Source organism: Nerophis ophidion, linkage group LG03 (assembly GCF_033978795.1).
Source record: "Nerophis ophidion isolate RoL-2023_Sa linkage group LG03, RoL_Noph_v1.0, whole genome shotgun sequence".
Classification (NCBI taxonomy): Eukaryota; Metazoa; Chordata; class Actinopteri; order Syngnathiformes; family Syngnathidae; genus Nerophis; species Nerophis ophidion.
This window is the reverse complement of record NC_084613.1, coordinates 8,973,801-8,991,116: the sequence shown is the minus strand read 5'-3', so window position 1 is coordinate 8,991,116 and position 17,316 is coordinate 8,973,801. Positions and strand designations below refer to the sequence as shown.

Sequence of the window (17,316 nt, the reverse complement as noted above, 5' to 3'; positions counted from 1 at the left end):
CCAAACAAATCACTATATAAGGGCCGGCATAGCTCGGTTGGTAGAGGGGCCGTGCCAGCAACTTGAGGGTTGCAGGTTCGATTCCCGCTTCCGCCATCCTAGTCACTGCCGTTGTGTCCTTGGGCAAGGCACTTTACCCACCTGCTCCCAGTGCCACCCACACTGGTTTAAATGTAACTTAGATATTGGGTTTCACTATGTAAAGCGCTTTGAGTCACTAGAGAAAAGCGCTATATAAATATAATTTACTACTTACTACTACTAAACTATACACTACTGCCCCTCTAATGTCTTGTACTCTGTCTTGTAATTGTACTCCAAAAAAACGTTTAGCATTAGCAAATTTACATGGCGATTTCAACACCTCCAAATTTGTTAATCAAAACTTCAACTAAGATGCACGGTACAATCAAACAGCTGCTGTGTAATAAGTACAGTACCTACAGTATTAACACTTTTTAGGGAGCAACAAAAACCTAAACAACACCCCATAAACTATATACCACTGCCCTCTAATGTCTTGGTCTTGCAACTATACATTTACTCCAGAAAACGCTCAATTTTTACAAAATGTGTTAGCTTGATGCTAATTTACACTGGATTTTCCATAGGTAGGCTGCGGTTAGCATTAGCGATTTTACATGGCGATTTCAACACATCCTAATTTTGTTAATTAAAACTTCAACTAAGATGCACGTTACAATCAAACAGCTGCTGTGTAATAAGTACAGTGCCTACAGTATTAACACTTTTTAGGGCGCAACAAAAACCTAAACAACACCCCATAAACTATACACTACTGCCCTCTAATGTGTTGGCCTTGCAATTGTAATTTTACTCCAAAAACCACAAAATTTTTACAAAATGTATTAGCTTGATGCTAATTTACACTGGATATTCCATAGATAGGCTGCAGTTAGCATTAGCGATTTTACATGGCGATTTCAACACATCCTAATTTTGTTAATTAAAACTTCAACTAAGATGCACGGTACAATCAAACAGCTGCTGTGTAATAAGTACAGTACCTACAGTATTAACACTTTTTAGGGTGCAACAAAAACCTAAACAGCATACCATAAACTATACACTACTGCCCTCTAATGTGTTGGCCTTGAAACTGTAATTTTATTCCAGAAAACGCTCAATTTTTACAAAATGTGTTAGCTTGATGCTAATTTACACTGGATTTGCCATAGATAGGCTGCGGTTAGCATTAGCGATTTTACATGGCGATTTCAACACCTCCAAATATGTTAATTAAAACTTCAACTAAGATGCACGTTACAATCGAACAGCTGCTGTTTAATAAGTACAATACTTACAGTATTACCACTTTTTAGGGCGCAACAAAAACCTAAACATCACCCCATAAACTATACACCACTGCCCTCAAATGTTTTGGCCTTGCAACTGTAATTTTACTCCAGAAAACGCTCAATTTTTTAGAAATGTTGTTAGCTTGATGCTAATTCACCCTGGATATTCCATAGATAGGCTGCGGTTAGCATTAGCAAATTTAAATGGCGATTTCAACACCTCCAAATTTGTTAATCAAAACTCCAACTAAGATGCACGGTACAATCAAACAGCTGCTGTGTAATAAGTACAGTACCTACAGTATTAACACTTTTTAGGGAGCAACAGAAACCTAAACAACACCCCATAAACTATATACCACTGCCCTCTAATGTCTTGGTCTTGCAACTATACATTTACTCCAGAAAACGCTCAATTTTTACAAAATGTGTTAGCTTGATGCTAATTTACACTGGATTTTCCATAGGTAGGCTGCGGTTAGCATTAGCGATTTTACATGGCGATTTCAACACATCCCAATTTTGTTAATTAAAACTTCAACTAAGATGCACGTTACAATCAAACAGCTGCTGTGTAATAAGTACAGTGCCTACAGTATTAACACTTTTTAGGGCGCAACAAAAACCTAAACAACACCCCATAAACTATACACTACTGCCCTCTAATGTGTTGGCCTTGCAACTGTAATTTTACTCCAAAAACCACTAAATTTTTACAAAATGTATTAGCTTGATGCTAATTTACACTGGATTTGCCATAGATAGGCTGCGGTTAGCATTAGCGATTTTACATGGCGATTTCAACACATCCTAATTTTGTTAATTAAAACTTCAACTAAGATGCACGTTACAATCAAACAGCTGCTGTGTAATAAGTAATATATTTACAGTATGAACACTTTGTGAGGCGCAACAAAAACCAGAACAACACACCGTAAACTATTGACTACTGCCCTCTAACAGAAAAGATGCTGATGCGGTTGCCATGGTGACGCCTCATGGGCTCAGTGTGCTATTCAATCCACCGTTAGTGGCAGATTGCATCAGCATCGATTGTTTGCCAAAAAGTGGCTAAATCTGTCCTGGGAGACAAACTGAGACCGCAGTGTCTGCCTGGAAAAACATTTTTTAGCACACCCGAGTTTATCCTGGCTCCCAAGGCAAGGTAAGGTGCATTATAGGACGTCTGGGTTTATGAGCGACCGTAAAACTCTCCGGCTATCGCCAAGCCTGACAGTGATTGACCACTCGGCCATGTATTGTTTGTCCCTACAGGACAAACAGGTTTTGGGAGCATCCAAGCAACATTATCATGGACGCCCCTGCTTATTTCAGTAACACGATGCCAAGCCACGGAGACCGTTGAACAACATAAAATGTACGTCAAGCAAGAGTGGGAAGAATTCCAAAAACAATTTGAAATGTGGACTTGTCAGACCACAGAACATTTTCCCACTTTGCATCAGTCCATCTTAGATGATTTCGGGCCCAGCATAGCCGGCGGCGTTTCCGGGTGTTGTTGATAAATGGCTTTGGGCTTTGCATAGTAGAGTTTTAACTTGCATTTACAGATGTAGCGACCAACTGTAGTTACTGACAGTGTTTTTTCTGAAGTGTTCCTGAGCCAATGTGGTGATATCCTTTACACACCGATGTCGCTCTTTGGTGCGGTACTGCCTGATCGCTTACGTGCTGCGATTTCTCCAGATTCTCTGAACCTTTTGACGATATTACGGAGCGTAGATGGTGAAATCCTTAAATTATTTGCAATAGCTGGTTGAAAAATGTTGTTCTTCAACAATTTGCTCAGGCATTTGTCGACAAAGTGGTGACCCTCGCCCTGTTCTTGTTTGTGAAGGACTGATCATTCCATGGAAGCTGATTTTACACCCAATGATGGCACCCACCTGTTCCCAGTTAGCCTGTTCACCTGTGGGATGTTCAAAATAAGTGTTTGATGAGCATTCCCCAACTTTCTCTGTCTTTTTTGCCGCTTGTTCCAGGTTATTTTAAACATGTTATCAAATTCCAAATGAGCTAACATTGGCAAAAAAATAACGTTTTCCAGTTCCAAGGTTAAATATCTTGTCTTTGCAGTCTATTCAAGGTGACAACTTAACTGGTTTTAGGGTTTGTAGTTGAAGTCAGTCGGGTGTTGTTGATAAAGTGAAACATGCTTTGTCTCCTTCGCGTGCAGCGAAAGCCACGGCAAGCTGACGGTCTTCTCCATGAAAGCCATGCTGTCCACAATGTGCGGCGGCAAAATCGTGGACAAGCTGCGCTGTAAGTGTGATGAGCAGTTTCCCGCTTGGCCACACGGGGGTGCTGTTGTCCACCCAAACGTTTTGCATCCCACTCAATGATGTTTGCGCTCTGCAGACATTTTCTCACAGATCTCCGACTCGAGCGGCGTGATGGTGTTCGCCAAGTTCGACCAGTTCCTCCGCGAGGTGCTCAAGCTCCCCACCGCCGTCTTCGAGGGCCCCTCCTTTGGCTACACCGAGCACTCGCTGAGGACCTGCTTCCCCCAGCAGGTAAGAACTTTAGCATCTCACTGCCCCTGTGTGTGTGTGTGTGTGTGTGTGTGTGTGTGTGTGTGTGTGTGTGTGTGTTCTAGCAATGCTTACTTAATGGGGACATCGCTCTGTTTACACACCTTTAGGGGACTTCTGACGGTGTGGGGACATAAAAAATAATAGTCAGATCCATTGTGTATTCTAAGGATCATGTCATATTTAATTTGAACTTTTTTTTTTTTAAATGGTCCTCAGTAGTCACGTACAAAATTATTTAAATTTTAGTCCCCTTGAACCATATTAACTCTTTTTCCCCAGGGTCCCCAGTAAGTATGAACAGAGATATAAAGACGTGTGTGAGCTAACTGGGCAGTGGCCATTTTACCTCATTTTTTTTTATGCCTCCACAACCTGTAGAAAGGTTGGTCCCCATAAGTCATGATCACAGACCTGGTCCCCATTCCTAAATGATAACCAGTAAAGGTGTGTGTGTGTATGTGTGTGTGTGTTTTCTGGCAATGCTTACTTAATGGGGACATAGCTCTGTTTACACACCTTTAGGGGACTTCTGACGGTGTGGGGACATAAAAAACAGGGAAACCTTTTAAAATGATAGTCATATCCATTTTGTATTTTAAGGATCATGTCATATTTAATTTGAACTTCTTTTTTTTTTAAATGGTCCTCAGTAGTCACGTACAAATTTGCATGTATTTTGCAAAATTATTTACATTTGGTACCCTTGAACTATATTAATTGTTTTTCCCCAGGGTCCCCAGTAAGTATGAACAGCACAGAGATTTAAAGACGTGTATGAGCTAACTGGGCAGTGGCTTTTTTACCTCATTTTTTTTATGCCTCCACAACTTGTAGAAAGGGTGTTCACCACAAGTCATGATCAAATACCTGGTCCCCTTTCCCAAATGATAACCAGTATGTGTGTGTGTGTGTGTGTGTGTTTGTTTTGGCAATGCTTACTTACTGGGGACATCGCTCTGTTTACACACCTTTAGGGGACTTCTGACTGTGTGGGGACATAAAAAACAGGTCCCCTAAAGGGAAACCTTTTAAAATGATAGTCATATCCATTTTGTATTTTAAGGATCATGTCATATTTAATTTGAACTTCTTTTTTTTTTAAATGGTCCTCAGTAGTCACGTACAAATTTGCATGTATTTTGCAAAATTATTTACATTTGGTACCCTTGAACTATATTAATTGTTTTTCCCCAGGGTCCCCAGTAAGTATGAACAGCACAGAGATTTAAAGACGTGTATGAGCTAACTGGGCAGTGGCTACTTTACCTCATTTTTTGATGCCTCCACAACCTGTAGAAATGGTGGTCCCCACAAGTCACGATCAAATACCTGGTCCCCATTCCCAAATGATAACCAGTGTGTGTGTGTGTGTGTGTGTGTGTGTGTGTGTGTGTGTGTGTGTTCTGGCAATGCTTACTTAATGTGGACATCGCTCTGTTTACACACTTTTAGGGGACTTCTGACGGTGTGGGGACATAAAAAACCGGTCCCCTAAAGGGAAACCTTTTAAAATGATAATCATATCCATTTTGTATTTTAAGGATCATGTCATATTTAATTTGAACTTATTTTTTTTTTAAATGGTCCTCAGTAGTCACGTACAAATCTGCATGTATTTTGCAAAATTATTTACATTTGGTACCCTTGAACTATATTAATTGTTTTTCCCCAGGGTCCCCAGTAAGTATGAACAGCACAGAGATTTAAAGACGTGTATGAGCTAACTGGGCAGTGGTTATTTTACTGATTTTTTTTATGCCTCCACAACTGGTAGAAAGGGTGTTCCCCACAAGTCATGATCAAATACCTGGTCCCCATTCCCAAATGATAACCAGTGTGTGTGTGTGTGTGTGTGTGTGTGTGTGTGTGTGTGTGTGTGTGTGTGTGTGTGTGTGTGTGTGTGTGTGTGTGTGTGTGTTTGTGTGTGTGTGTGTGCGCGCGCGTTCTGGCAATGCTTACCTAATGGGGACATCGCTCTGTTTACACACCTTTAGGGGACCTCTGACAGTATGGGGACAAAAAAACAGGTTCCCTAAAGGGTAACCTTTTTAAATGATAGTCAGATCCATTCTGTATTCTGAGGATCATGTCATATTTAATTTGAACTTTTTTTTTTTAAATGGTCCTCAGTAGTCACGTACAAATGTGTGTAGATTTTGCAAACTTATTTAAATTTGGTCCCCTTGAACAATATTAACTCTTTTTCCCCTGGGTCCCCAGTAAGTATGAACAGCACAGAGATTTAAAGACGTGTATGAGTTAACTGTGTGTGTGTGTGTGTGTGTGTGTGTGTGTGTGTGTGTGTGTGTGTGTGTGTGTGTGTGTGTGTGTGTTCTGGTAATGCTTACTTAATGGGGACATCGCTCTGTTTACATACCTTTAGGGGACTTCTGACAGTGTGGGGACATAAAAACAGGTTCCCTAAAGGGTAACCTTTTTAAATGATAGTCAGATCCATTCTGTATTCTGAGGATCATGTCATATTTAATTTGAACTTTTTTTTTTTTAAATGGTCCTCAGTAGTCACGTACAAATGTGTGTAGATTTTGCAAACTTATTTAAATTTGGTCCCCTTGAACAATATTAACTCTTTTTCCCCTGGGTCCCCAGTAAGTATGAACAGCACAGAGATTTAAAGACGTGTATGAGTTAACTGTGTGTGTGTGTGTGTGTGTGTGTGTGTGTGTGTGTGTGTGTGTGTGTGTGTGTGTGTGTGTGTTCTGGTAATGCTTACTTAATGGGGACATTGCTCTGTTTACACACCTTTAGGGGACTTCTGACTGTGTGGGGACATAAAAAACAGGTCCCCTAAAGGGAAAAACCTTTTTAAATAATAGTCAGATCCATTCTGAAGATGTCCGAATGTTTTTTAATTTTTGGCCCATAAAGCATGTTTACTGGTTAGTCTGAGTGTGAGACATTTGCACATTTTCCCTTTTTTTTAAATAAATGGTCCTCAGTGGTCACGTACAAATGTGTGTGTGAAGTATGCCTGATTATTCAAATTTGGTCCCCATGAACCATATTAACTCTTTTTCCCCAGGGTCCGCAGTAAGTATGATCAGCACATTACTTCATCAATCCAGAGATTTAAAGACATGTATGAGCTTACTGGGCAGTGGCCATTTTACATCTTTTTTTGTATGCCTCCAGAAACTTTAGAAAGGGTGGTCCCCACAAGTCACGATCAAAAACTTGGTCCCTATTCCAAATGATAACCAGCGTGTGTGTGTGTGTGTGTGTGTGTGTGTGTGTGTGTGTGCGTGCTTGTGTGTGTGTGTGTGTCTGTGTTTGCATCTAGAAGAAGATCGTGCTGAACACTTTTTTGGACGTGTTGATGGCGGACCCCCCACCTCAATGCCTCGTCTGGCTGCCGCTGATGCACCGACTCGCCAACGTCGAAAATGGTAAAAAAAAAAAAAAATGCCTCCGATCCATGAGCCGCAAAGCGACCTGTCAGTAGTGCTAGCTTGATGCTAATTTACATTGGATTTGCCATAGATAGGCTGCTATTAGCATTAGTGATTTTTCATGGCAATTTCAACACCTAAAAATTTCTTAATACAATTTTAACGAAAATGCATGTTACAATCAAACAGCTTGCACCTACAGTATTAACACTTTTTAGGGCGCAACAAAAAAATAAACACACCATAAACCATACACTACTGCCATCTAATGTCTTGGCCTTGCAAGTGACCAAAAAAAGAACTGCTCATCTTTTACAAAATTTGCTAGCTTGATGCTAATTTACGTTGGGTTTTCCATAGATAGGCGGCTATTAGCATTAGCAATTTTACATGGCCATTTCAACACTTCCAAATTTGTTATTAACATTTTAACCAAGATGCATGTTACAATCAAACAGCAGTACAATACCTACAGTATGAACCCTTTTAAGGGTGCAACCAGAACCTAAACAACATACCATTAACCATACACTACTGCCATCTAATGTCTTGCCCTTGCAAGTGTAATTGACCAAAAAAAGAACTATTCATCTTTTACAAAATTTGCTAGCTTGATGCTAATTTACATTGGATTTGCCATAGATAGGCGGCTATTAGCATTAGCGATTTTACATGGCAATTTCAACACTTCCAAATTTGTTAATAAAATTTTAACCAAGATGCATGTTACAATCAAACAGCAGTACAATACCTAAAGTATGAATACTTTTTAGGGCGCAACCACAACCTAAACAACACACCATAAACCATACACTACTGCCATCTAATGTCTTGCCCTTGCAAGTGTAATTGACTCAAAAACAGCAGTACAATACCTACAGTATGAACACTTTTTAGGGAGCAACCAAGACCTAAACAACATACCATTAACCATACACTACTGCCATCTAATGTCTTGCCCCTGCAAGTGTAATTGACCAAAAAAAGAACTATTCATCTTTTACAAAATTTGCTAGCTTGATGCTAATTTACATTGGATTTGCCATAGATAGGCGGCTATTAGCATTAGCGATTTTACATGGCAATTTCAACACTTCCAAATTTGTTAATAAAATTTTAACCAAGATGCATGTTACAATCAAACAGCAGTACAATACCTAAAGTATGAATACTTTTTAGGGCGCAACCACAACCTAAACAACACACCATAAACCATACACTACTGCCATCTAATGTCTTGCCCTTGCAAGTGTAATTGACTCAAAAAAGAACTGCTCGTCTTTTACAAAATTTGCTAGCTTGATGCTAATTTACATTGGATTTGCCATAGATAGGCGGCTATTAGCATTAGCGATTTTACATGGCAATTTCAACACTTCCAAATTTGTTAATAAAATTTTAACCAAGATGCATGTTACAATCAAACAGCAGTGCAATACCTACAGTATGAACCCTTTTAAGGGTGCAACCAGAACCTAAACAACACACCATAAACCATACACTACTGCCATCTAATGTCTTGCCCTTGCAAGTGTAATTGACTCAAAAAAGAACTGCTCGTCTTTTACAACATTTGCTAGCTTGATGCTAATTTACATTGGATTTGCCATAGATAGGCGGCTATTAGCATTAGCGATTTTACATGGCCATTTCAACACCTCCAAATTTGTTATTAACATTTTAACCAAGATGCATGTTACAATCAAACAGCAGTACTATACCTACAGTATGAACACTTTTTAGGGCGCAACCACAACCTAAACAACACACCATAAACCATACACTACTGCCATCTAATGTCTTGCCCTTGCAAGTGTAATTGACTCAAAAAAGAACTGCTCGTCTTTTACAAAATGTGCTAGGTTGATGCTAATTTACATTGGGTTTTCCATAGATAGCCGGCTATTAGCATTAGCAATTTTACATGGCAATTTCAAAACCTCCAAATTTGTTTATAACATTTTAACCAAGATGCATGTTACAATCAAACAGCAGTACAATACCTACAGTATGAACACTTTTTAGGGAGCAACCAAAATATAAACAACATACCATAAACCATACACTACTGCCATCTAATGTCTTGCCCTTGCAAGTGTAATTGACTCAAAAAAGAACTGCTCGTCTTTTACAAAATTTGCTAGCTTGATGCTAATTTACATTGGATTTGCCATAGATAGGCGGCTATTAGCATTAGCGATTTTACATGGCAATTTCAACACTTCCAAATTTGTTAATAAAATTTTAACCAAGATGCATGTTACAATCAAACAGCAGTACAATACCTACAGTATGAACCCTTTTAAGGGTGCAACCACAACCTAAACAACACACCATAAACCATACACTACTGCCATCTAATGTCTTGCCCTTGCAAGTGTAATTGACTCAAAAACAGCAGTACAATACCTACAGTATGAACACTTTTTAGGGAGCAACCAAGACCTAAACAACATACCATTAACCATACACTACTGCCATCTAATGTCTTGCCCTTGCAAGTGTAATTGACCAAAAAAAGAACTGCTCATCTTTTACAAAATTTGCTAGCTTGATGCTAATTTACATTGGATTTGCCATGGATAGGCGGCTATTAGCATTAGCGATTTTACATGGCAATTTCGACACTTCCAAATTTGTTAATAAAATTTTAACCATGATGCATGTTAAAATCAAACAGCAGTACAATACCTACAGTATGAACACTTTTAAGGGCGCAACCACAACCTTAACAACACACCATAAACTATACACTACTGCCATCTAATGTCTTGCCCTTGCAAGTGTAATTGACTCAAAAAAGAACTGCTCGTCTTTTACAAAATTTGCCAGCTTGATGCTAATTTACATTGGGTTTTCCATGGATAGCCGGCTATTAGCATTAGCAATTTTACATGGCCATTTCAACACCTCCAAATTTGTTATTAACATTTTAACCAAGATGCATGTTACAATCAAACAGCAGTACAATACCTACAGTATGAACACTTTTTAGGGAGCAACCACAACCTAAACAACACACCATAAACTATACACTACTGCCATCTAATGTCTTGCCCTTGCAAGTGTATTTGACTCAAAAAAGAACTGCTCGTCTTTTACAAAATTTGCTAGCTTGATGCTAATTTACATTGGATTTGCCATAGATAGGCGGCTATTAGCATTAGCGATTTTACATGGCAATTTCAACACTTCCAAATTTGTTAATAAAATTTTAACCAAGATGCATGTTACAATCAAACAGCAGTACAATACCTACAGTATGAACCCTTTTAAGGGTGCAACCACAACCTAAACAACACACCATAAACCATACACTACTGCCATCTAATGTCTTGCCCTTGCAAGTGTAATTGACTCAAAAACAGCAGTACAATACCTACAGTATGAACACTTTTTAGGGAGCAACCAAGACCTAAACAACATACCATTAACCATACACTACTGCCATCTAATGTCTTGCCCTTGCAAGTGTAATTGACCAAAAAAAGAACTGCTCATCTTTTACAAAATTTGCTAGCTTGATGCTAATTTACATTGGATTTGCCATGGATAGGCGGCTATTAGCATTAGCGATTTTACATGGCAATTTCGACACTTCCAAATTTGTTAATAAAATTTTAACCATGATGCATGTTAAAATCAAACAGCAGTACAATACCTACAGTATGAACACTTTTAAGGGCGCAACCACAACCTTAACAACACACCATAAACTATACACTACTGCCATCTAATGTCTTGCCCTTGCAAGTGTAATTGACTCAAAAACAGCAGTACAATACCTACAGTATGAACACTTTTTAGGGAGCAACCAAGACCTAAACAACATACCATTAACCATACACTACTGCCATCTAATGTCTTGCCCCTGCAAGTGTAATTGACCAAAAAAAGAACTGCTCATCTTTTACAAAATTTGCTAGCTTGATGCTAATTTACATTGGATTTGCCATGGATAGGCGGCTATTAGCATTAGCGATTTTACATGGCAATTTCGACACTTCCAAATTTGTTAATAAAATTTTAACCATGATGCATGTTAAAATCAAACAGCAGTACAATACCTACAGTATGAACACTTTTAAGGGCGCAACCACAACCTTAACAACACACCATAAACTATACGCTACTGCCATCTAATGTCTTGCCCTTGCAAGTGTAATTGACTCAAAAAAGAAATGCTCGTCTTTTACAAAATTTGCCAGCTTGATGCTAATTTACATTGGATTTGCCATAGATAGCCGGCTATTAGCATTAGCGATTTTACATGGCGGTTTCAACACCTCCAAATTTGTAATAAAAACTACAACTAAGATGCACGTTACAATCAAACTGCTGCTGTGTAATAAGTACAATACCTACAGTATTAACACTTTTTAGGGCGCAACAAAAAACTAAACTAAACTATACACTACTGCCATTCTAATCCTCTTTGCTGATTTAATGAATTATTTCATGATTTAAGTATTTTTTTGTTGTTGATTTCATTATTTATTTATTTACTTCATCAATTTATTTTGTCCATCAAACTCAACCATCAAAGTCAGTGGGCGGGGCTTACACAAATCTAGTCCAGTGATTAAAATAACAAAAATAATTAAATGTACTTTTAAAGTAAATGACACATTTTATAACATACTTATTATATAATTATAAATAATTAATGACACATTTTGAAGATCCATTTATTGAATTTTTTCATTTCCAACTACAGCTTATTAAAGCGGCGTCCACAAAAGAGCTCCGCCTCTTTAATATCCTCCAGCCAATCACATTTCTCTCTCCTACCCCCACCCCTCCCTTCCAGTCTTCCATCCGGTGGAATGTTCCTATTGCCGGAGCGAGAGCATGATGGGTTTCCGCTACAGGTGCCAACAGTGCCACGGCTACCAGCTGTGCCAGAGCTGCTTCTGGCGGGGCCACGCCAACGGTCCCCATAGCAACCAGCACCAGATGAAGGAGCACTCGTCCTGGGTAAGATGAGGTGAAAAGTTGCATCTTGGGGCGTAAATTGTATGCATTGTTGATTGTCTCCAAAGATAAATACAAAAAAAAATCACCAATTTAGTGGTAACTTATAATTACAGTGATAATGATACTTGGAAGATACTTTTTTGGTGTGTTTTTGAGAAAAAACATTTGTCAGAGTTATGATTATATTTGGAGGAAACTTTTTTCTTTGTGTGGTGATGATACTTGGGAAAACAACAATTTTTTCCTGTGTTTTTGTATAAAGAAATATATATATATTTTATGTATAATGATACTGATAATGATACTTGGGGGAAACTATTTTTGTGTAAAAAAAACAAAAACACTTCAGCTGTTAATTATAACGATAGTGATAAAGACACATTTAAAAAACTTGTGTTTTTTTGCTCTTAGTTGTTTTTTTGTGTGTAAAAACTGCGCTTTACTAGTTATTTATAATAATACTTATGATAATACATGGGGGAAACTTATTTGGGGTGTGTTTTTGTGTTTAAAACAAAACAAAAACACAATTTTTTATATATGATAATAGTGATAATGATACTTGGGGGGAAAAAAAGTATGTATTTTTGTGTAAAAAAACACTATCGGTTATGATAGTGATATACAGTACTTGGAAAAAAACATTTTTTTGGTGTGTTTTTGTGTAAAAAAAAAACAAACACAACACTAGTTTTTATATGTAATAATAGTGATAATGATACTTGGGGGAAAAAAAATTTGTGTTTTTGTGTGAAAAACCACTATCGGTTATGATAGCGATATACAGTACTTGGAAAAAACTTTTTTTGGGCGTGTTTTTGTGTAAAAAAAAAAAAAAGACACAACACTAGTTTTTATATGTAATAATAGTGATAATGATACTTGGGGGAAAAAAAGTATGTGTTTTTGTGTAAAAAAACACTATCGGTTATAATAGTGATATACAGTACTTGGAAAAAAACTTTTTTTTGGTGTGTTTTTGTGTAAAAAAAAACAAACACAACACTAGTTTTTATATGTAATAATAGTGATAATGATACTTGGGGGAAAAAAATTGTGTGTTTTTGTGTGAAAAACCACTATCGGTTATAATAGTGATATACAGTACTTGGAAAAAACTTTTTTTGGGCGTGTTTTTGTGTAAAAAAAAAAAAAAGACACAACACTAGTTTTTATATATAATAATAGTGATAATGATACTTGGGGGAAAAAAATTGTGTGTTTTTGTGTGAAAAACCACTATCGGTTATAAAAGTGATATACAGTACTTGGCAAAAAACTTTTTTTTGGAGTGTTTTTGTGTAAAAGAAACAAACACAACACTAGTTTTTATATATAACAATAGTGATAATGATACTTGGGGGAAAAAAGTATGTATTTTTGAGTAAAAAACCACTATCGGTTATAATAGTGATATACAGTACTTGGAAAAAACTTTTTTGGGGTGTGTTTTTGTGTAAAAAAAAAAAAGACACAACGCTAGTTTTTATATGTAATAATAGTGATAATGATACTTGGGGGAAAAAAAGTATGTATTTTTGTGTAAAAAAACACTATCGGTTATAATAGTGATATACAGTACTTGGAAAAATTTTTTTTTGGGGTGTGTTTTTGTGTAAAAAAAAAAATACACAACACTAGTTTTTATATGTAATAATAGTGATAATGATACTGGGGGGAAAAAATTGTGTGTTTTTGTGTGAAAAACCACTATCGGTTATGATAGCGATATACAGTACTTGGAAAAAACTTTTTTGGGGCGTGTTTTTGTGTAAAAAAAAAAAAGACACAACACTAGTTTTTATATATAATAATAGTGATAATGATATTTGGGGGAAAAAAAGTATTTATTTTTGTGTAAAAAAACACTATCGGTTATGATAGTGATATACAGTACTTGGGAAAAACTTTTTGGGGGCGTTTTTTTGTGTAAAAAAAAAAAGACACAACACTAGTTTTTATATGTAATAATAGTGATAATGATACTTGGGGGAAAAAAAGTATGTATTTTTGTGTAAAAAAACACTATCGGTTATGATAGTGATATACAGTACTTGGAAAAAAACTTTTTTTTGGAGTGTTTTTGTGTAAAAAAAACAAACACAACACTAGTTTTTATATGTAATAATTGTGATTATGATACTTTGGGGAAAAAATTGTGTGTTTTTGTGTGAAAAACCACTATCGGTTATGATAGCGATATACAGTACTTGGAAAAAACTTTTTTGGGGCGTGTTTTTGTGTAAAAAAAAAAGACACAACACTAGTTTTTATATGTAATAATAGTGATAATGATACTTGGGGGAAAAAAAGTATGTATTTTTGTGTAAAAAAACACTATCGGTTATGATAGTGATATACAGTACTTGGAAAAAAACTTTTTTTTGGAGTGTTTTTGTGTAAAAAAAACAAACACAACACTAGTTTTTATATGTAATAATTGTGATTATGATACTTTGGGGAAAAAATTGTGTGTTTTTGTGTGAAAAACCACTATCGGTTATGATAGCGATATACAGTACTTGGAAAAAACTTTTTTGGGGCGTGTTTTTGTGTAAAAAAAAAAAAGACACAACACTAGTTTTTATATGTAATAATAGTGATAATGATACTTGGGGGAAAAAAAGTATGTGTTTTTGTGTAAAAAAACACTATCGGTTATAATAGTGATATACAGTACTTGGAAAAAAACTTTTTGGGGAGTGTTTTTGTGTAAAAAAAAACAAACACAACACTAGTTTTTATATGTAATAATAGTGATAATGATACCTGGGGGAAAAAAATTGTGTGTTTTTGTGTAAAAAAACACTATCGGTTATGATAGCGATATACAGTACTTGGACAAAACTTTTTTTGGGCGTGTTTTTGTGTAAAAAAAAAAAAGACACAACACTAGTTTTTATATGTAATAATAGTGATGATGATACTTGGGGGAAAAAAATTGTGTGTTTTTGTGTAAAAAAACACTATCGGTTATAATAGTGATATACAGTACTTGGAAAAAACATTTTTTGGGCGTGTTTTTGTGTAAAAAAAAAAAAAGACACAACACTAGTTTTTATATGTAATAATAGTGATAATGATACTTGGGGGAAAAAAATTGTGTGTTTTTGTGTGAAAAACCACTATCGGTTATAATAGTGATATACAGTACTTGGAAAAAACTTTTTTTGGGCGTGTTTTTGTGTAAAAAAAAAAAAAAGACACAACACTAGTTTTTATATATAATAATAGTGATAATGATACTTGGGGGAAAAAAAGTATGTATTTTTGTGTAAAAAAACACTATCGGTTATAATAGTGATATACAGTACTTGGAAAAAACATTTTTTGGGGTGTGTTTTTGTGTAAAAAAAAAAAATACACAACACTAGTTTTTATATGTAATAATAGTGATAATGATACTGGGGGGAAAAAATTGTGTGTTTTTGTGTGAAAAACCACTATCGGTTATGATAGCGATATACAGTACTTGGAAAAAACTTTTTTTGGGCGTGTTTTTGTGTAAAAAAAAAAAAGACACAACACTAGTTTTTATATATAATAATAGTGATAATGATACTTGGGGGAAAAAAAGTATTTATTTTTGTGTAAAAAAACACTATCGGTTATGATAGTGATATACAGTACTTGGAAAAAAAATTTTTTGGGGTGTGTTTTTGTGTAAAAAAAAAAAATACACAACACTAGTTTTTATATGTAATAATAGTGATAATGATACTGGGGGGAAAAAATTGTGTGTTTTTGTGTGAAAAACCACTATCGGTTATGATAGCGATATACAGTACTTGGAAAAAACTTTTTTTGGGCGTGTTTTTGTGTAAAAAAAAAAAAAGACACAACACTAGTTTTTATATATAATAATAGTGATAATGATATTTGGGGGGAAAAAAGTATTTATTTTTGTGTAAAAAAACACTATCGGTTATGATAGCGATATACAGTACTTGGGAAAAACTTTTTTGGGGCGTGTTTTTGTGTAAAAAAAAAGACACAACACTAGTTTTTATATGTAATAATAGTGATAATGATACTTGGGGGAAAAAAAGTATGTATTTTTGTGTAAAAAAACACTATCGGTTATGATAGCGATATACAGTACTTGGAAAAAACTTTTTTGGGGCGTGTTTTTGTGTAAAAAAAAAAGACACAACACTAGTTTTATATGTAATAATAGTGATAATGATACTTGGGGGAAAAAAAGTATGTATTTTTGTGTAAAAAAACACTATCGGTTATGATAGTGATATACAGTACTTGGAAAAAAACTTTTTTTTGGAGTGTTTTTGTGTAAAAAAAACAAACACAACACTAGTTTTTATATGTAATAATTGTGATTATGATACTTTGGGGAAAAAATTGTGTGTTTTTGTGTGAAAAACCACTATCGGTTATGATAGCGATATACAGTACTTGGAAAAAACTTTTTTTGGGCGTGTTTTTGTGTAAAAAAAAAAAAAGACACAACACTAGTTTTTATATGTAATAATAGTGATAATGATACTTGGGGGAAAAAAAGTATGTGTTTTTGTGTAAAAAAACACTATCGGTTATGATAGTGATATACAGTACTTGGAAAAAAACTTTTTGGGGAGTGTTTTTGTGTAAAAAAAACCAAACACAACACTAGTTTTTATATGTAATAATAGTGATAATGATACCTGGGGGAAAAAAATTGTGTGTTTTTGTGTAAAAAAACACTATCGGTTATGATAGCGATATACAGTACTTGGACAAAACTTTTTTGGGGCGTGTTTTTGTGTAAAAAAAAAAAAGACACAACACTAGTTTTTATATGTAATAATAGTGATAATGATACTTGGGGGAAAAAAATTGTGTGTTTTTGTGTAAAAAAACACTATCGGTTATAATAGTGATATACAGTACTTGGAAAAAACTTTTTTTGGGCGTGTTTTTGTGTAAAAAAAAAAAAGACACAACACTAGTTTTTATATATAATAATAGTGATAATGATACTTGGGGGAAAAAAAGTATGTATTTTTGTGTAAAAAAACACTATCGGTTATGATAGTGATATACAGTACTTGGAAAAAA

At 35.6% G+C, this 17,316-nt stretch overlaps 1 protein-coding gene across 5 annotated transcripts in view; it reads left to right on the top strand.

The window, feature by feature from the left end:
- The window catches only part of dtnbb (dystrobrevin, beta b), a 65,109-nt gene that overhangs the window by 15,430 nt on the left and 32,363 nt on the right, over positions 1 to 17,316 (top strand). For 4 of the 5 annotated variants that reach the window (XM_061894177.1, XM_061894174.1, XM_061894176.1 and 1 more), the window contains exons 6-9: positions 3,517 to 3,602; positions 3,699 to 3,853; positions 7,176 to 7,281; positions 12,095 to 12,261. In XM_061894177.1, the coding sequence (XP_061750161.1) occupies positions 3,517 to 3,602; positions 3,699 to 3,853; positions 7,176 to 7,281; positions 12,095 to 12,261 (514 nt within the window). The remainder of the gene's footprint in view (positions 1 to 3,516; positions 3,603 to 3,698; positions 3,854 to 7,175; positions 7,282 to 12,094; positions 12,262 to 17,316) is intronic. The other variant, XM_061894175.1, reaches the window with a different exon arrangement.